This window comes from Chrysochloris asiatica, unplaced genomic scaffold (assembly GCF_000296735.1).
Source record: "Chrysochloris asiatica unplaced genomic scaffold, ChrAsi1.0 scaffold00181, whole genome shotgun sequence".
Classification (NCBI taxonomy): Eukaryota; Metazoa; Chordata; class Mammalia; order Afrosoricida; family Chrysochloridae; genus Chrysochloris; species Chrysochloris asiatica.
Genome location: NW_006408699.1, coordinates 2925033 through 2929772, shown reverse-complemented (window position 1 = coordinate 2929772; position 4740 = coordinate 2925033). Strand labels below are relative to the sequence as shown.

Below are 4740 nucleotides of genomic sequence, written 5' to 3'. Positions count from 1 at the left end.
GGTTCTGACTCGATGGCACCTGACAACAACAACAACAGGTACAGAGTTGCTATGGGTTGGAATCGACTCAATGGCACTTAAACAACAACAACAGGCAAAATATTGAATGATGCACAAAGCATCAAAAGAAGATGGAAAGAATTCATGAGTCACTGTACCAAGAAGAGTTGGTCGATGTTCAACTATTTCAAAAGGTAGCATATGATCAAGAACCGATGGTACTGAAGGAAGAAGTCCACGCTGCACTGAAGGCACTGGTGAAAAACAAGCCTCCAGGGATCGACAGAATGCATAGTGAAATGTTTCAAAAACTGATGCAGCGCTGGCGGCGCTCATTCGTCTATGTCAACAAATTTGGAAGACAGCTACCTGACCAACCAATTCGAAGAGATCCATATTTCTGACCATTCAAAAGAAAGGTGACCTAGTAGGATGGGGAAATCATCAAGCAATAGCAGTATCACATACAAGTAAAATTTTGCTGAAGATAGTGATTGCACCAGTACATCAACAGGGAGTTGCTGGAAATTCAAGCCAGATTCACGAAAGGATGTGGAATGAAGGACATCATTGCTGACATCAGCTGTATCTTGTCTAAAAGCAGAGAACACCAGAAAAAAATGTTTATTTGTGCTTTCTTGACTGTGCAAAGGCATTCAACTGTGTGGATCATAGCAAACGATGAATAACTTTGGGAAAAATGGGTATTCCGGAACACTTAATTATGCTCATGAGCAACCTGTGCAAAGAAAAAGGGGATACTAAACAGTTTAAAATCAGGACAAGTGTGAGACAGAGTATATCTTTACACCATATTTATTCAATTTGCATGCTGAGCAAATAATCTGAAAAGCTGGATTTTATGAAGAAGAGCATGGCATAAGAATTGGAGGAAGACACGTGATATGCACATGACACAACCTTGCTTATTAGAAGCCAAGAGAATTTGAAATAATTATGACGATCAAAGCCCTTAGTATGGATTGCATTCAGTGTAAAGAAAATAAAAATCCTCAGAACTAGGCCAAGAAATAACATCATGGTAAGTGGAGAAAAGCCCCAAGACATGGTCTTTTCAATTGCATCATATGCATGTGAAAGGTGGACAATGTAAGCAAGACTATATAAGAATCAATGCATTTGGATTATGGTGTTGAAGAATATTGAAAATACCATGGACTTCCAGAAAAACAAACAAATTTGTCTTGGAAGAAGTACAGCCTGAATGCTTCTAAGAAGCAAGGATAGAGAAACTTCGTGAATTTTTTTAGACATGTTTTCAGGAGGGACCAGTCCCTCGAGAAGAACACTATATTTGTTAAAGTGGAAGGTCAAAGAAAAAGAGACAGAACCCCAACAACAACAACATGGAATGATACAGCAGCAGCAGCAATGGGCTCAGACATAACAATTGTGAGTATCGCAGAGGACTGGGCAGTGTTTCGTTCTGTTGTACACAGAGTTCTTATGAATGTGAACCAACTCAAAGTCATCTAACAACAACATTCTACATGCAGATTTATACAAGGTGACTCATTGCAGCATTATGTATAAAAGTAAATGTTTAGAAGTAATCCAGTAGGGTCTGAAGCTAGGTAAATTTGTATATCCATACAATGGGAGCACGATGCTCCATATGGACTGTGGACTGTGAACCACAAGGTCATCGGTTTGAACTCATCAGCTGCTCTGCAGGAGAAAGATGACGCTTTCCACTCCCTAGGAAAACTTAGGCTTCGGGAACCCTTTTACTGGGTTGCCATTAGTCAGAAATTAACTCAAGCACAGTTAACCAAAATAACAACAATCCATATAATGGAAGCGTACACTGTTGTAAAATAGAAAATCTAAATGTAACAATATGGGGAGACCTTTAGAATAAAATGACTAAATAAGATATATAGATATATGCTTATATTAGCAAAAAAGACACTAGAGAAGGCTAAACTAGAAACTGATTTCAATGATACGCCCAGTAAGAGGAAAGCGAGACTAGTGTATATGAAGGCTGCATGGTAGCGAGACTTTTCAGGTCTTTGTCTTACATTGTTTTGATTTTTGAACCATGTAAATATAACAAGGAGCTCTGGTAGCGTAGTGGTTACGAATCGGGCTGCGAACCTTAAGGTCAGCGGTTCGAAACTACCAGCCGCTCCGCGGGAGAAAGATGAGGCTTTCTACTCCCGTAAAGATTTACACCCTCGGAAACCCTGTACAGGGTCGCTATGGGTCGGACCCGACTCGATGGCACTTAACAACAACAACAACAAATATATTAAACACCTTTTTTAAAGTGCATTTAGTAAGGTAAGTCCTTAAAGGAAGATGTTTCATGAAATGTGAGATACAGTTTTTTGTTTGTTTGTTTTTAACATATACATATAGTTATTTCCCATAAAAAGAGATCATGGAAGTCAATGGGAAAAATACACTTTAAAAAAAAAAATTCATTTCATATATAACTTGCAGTACCATACTCAAAATGCAGTCTTATTACTAAAGTAAGAGATCTTTCTACATTGTTATAAAAGTTGTTCTACTTTGTTATATAATTAATTCAAAAGGAATTTTTTGAAATATATTTACATTTTTGAATCTTTATATTTTTACTTGTGGAAAACAGCAAAGACCATGACTTACCTGATAAATATTTCTTTTCATATGGGACTAAAATACAAAAGAATATAAAATTAAAATGTGGTACATTTTTTAAAAGGTGGACTTTAAAGGCTTTCAAAACATTTAAATACTTAAAGTTTAATATTACCCATATTTCTATTGCTTGGTCAACTGTCTGCATTATCTGTTTAAAACTTAGTTTCTAAACAAGTAAGTAGAAACCTCACAATGCATTAGCATGGTTGTTGAAGGAAGAATAAAGGAACTGAACAAAAAGAAAGATGAGATGAAGAAAGTAAGAGGACTGGTTGAATAGCAATATTAAATTATAAAACGGTGACCTTATCCTCAATATAGATTTGCTCACTATTTCTGATGTTTTTAATGGATAGTTAATTAAAAATTAGGTGCCCTGAAGTATAGTGCATGAGAAGAACCAATTTTTTAAAAAAATCAAATATATATTGGAAGTTGAAAAAAACTACAACAAATAAATGTTCCTGCCACCACTATAAAACTGATTGTACTCAAGTACCCTGTTAGGGGGAAATTGTGTATAATTTCGCTTTACTGTAAACTAAAAAATACAAGTGACTCTGGTTGTTTCAGAAAGGAAATAATTAGAGTCAGTTGTGTTGTTTCGGTTTACCATGGAAACAGAAGAGGGAGACTAGAATACTAAACATGCAAAATGGGGAAATGGTTGTTCGTGTCATACTCCAAGCATCCTAGAATGTTATTTTGAAATTTTAGCTTTCATTAATGAGAAAACATTTACTTTCTAAAAATTTAAAATACAAACTGTGCAGTGTTCCACAATAGTATCAAAATATTGTTGTGGGCCAGGACAATTTTATTCTTTTAAAAAGTATTTTTGAAGAAAATAAAAAAAGTATTTTGGCTGGTCAGATGGAAATTTAGATTTTAATCCAGAATAAATTGTAAATAACAGTGCAATTTTCTCTTTACTGTCTTTTAAAAAAGATGTTACCTCTTATATAGAATCTAGTTTTCTTAAAAGGTCACCTAATCATTCGAATTCTAGAATCACACATGATTTTTGTAGTTCATCACTTCCACTGTTCAGTCTAGTCACATGCAAGGGACTATGACAATTCCCTTGAACAAAAGAAAATTTTGACCTCTTATAAGCAGACAGAATAAGATTAGGTCTAACTCAATTGATCGGACCCTAAATCTGAAATGTAAGAGAAGTGTATATTCAATTTCAAAGATACTTACAAACAAAAACTATCATATATGATGAAAATCTACTTCTATTTAATAGGCAAACTAATCTCAGCCTTTCTTTCTCCACCCCTCTTCGAATGGATAAAGACCTTCATACTTACTAGCTGCTTTACACAGTGTTCCTTCTACAGAAGAAACTTCACAATTTCCTTTTTTCCATTCACCCGTCTTGGTATGCAGAAAAGCACAGGTGTCAACTATATCTTCACCATCATCTTGGTCTGTCCACTTATCAAATGTCATATTTGATTGATCGAACCACTTGAAACATGCATCTGTCAGATAAGGAATATTTTCAACATTATAACAGTATAAAAACCGGTTGCCATGAATTGATTTGGACTCATGATGACCCTTTGTGTCTCAAAGTAGAACTCTACTCCATAGAGTTTCCATGGCTGTTTTTTTCAGCAGTAAATGGCCAGGACTTTCTTCAAAGGTGCTTTTGGGTGAGCTCAAACCTCCAACCTTACAGCAACCCATGCATTAACTGTTTGCAGCGCCCCCAGGGACTCCTATGAAAGGTGAGCTCAAACCTCCAACCTTACAGCAACCTGTGCATTAACTGTTTGCACCCACCTCCCCCAGGGACTCCTACGAAAATAGGAAATGGTGTTCAAAAAAAGAAATCTAGGCTTCAAGGAAAGAAGTTACTAAAGTCTTGTCCAAATTTTGCTTGTAGGCTTTAAATTGAAGCAATACATTCCATGTACAGGTAAATCATCAAAAGATATTTTAAAAATATGTTTTCATGAGAAACAAAAAAAGAGAGTTAAAATATTAATAATAGTAACCTTATTTGTTTCATTTGAAAATGTTTGTGTATGTGTTTTCAATTTTCTACAGTGATGATAAAATACATCTACATAA

The 4740-nt window shown here is 35.4% G+C and overlaps 1 protein-coding gene across 1 annotated transcript in view; it reads right to left on the bottom strand.

The window, feature by feature from the left end:
• Nucleotides 1–4740, bottom strand: part of CD302 (CD302 molecule) — a 50698-nt gene that overhangs the window by 8610 nt on the left and 37348 nt on the right. The window contains exons 4-5 of the mRNA XM_006872026.1: nucleotides 3972–4145; nucleotides 2641–2667 (exon numbers count right to left, since the gene is read on the bottom strand). Of these exons, the coding sequence (XP_006872088.1) occupies nucleotides 2641–2667; nucleotides 3972–4145 (201 nt within the window). The remainder of the gene's footprint in view (nucleotides 1–2640; nucleotides 2668–3971; nucleotides 4146–4740) is intronic.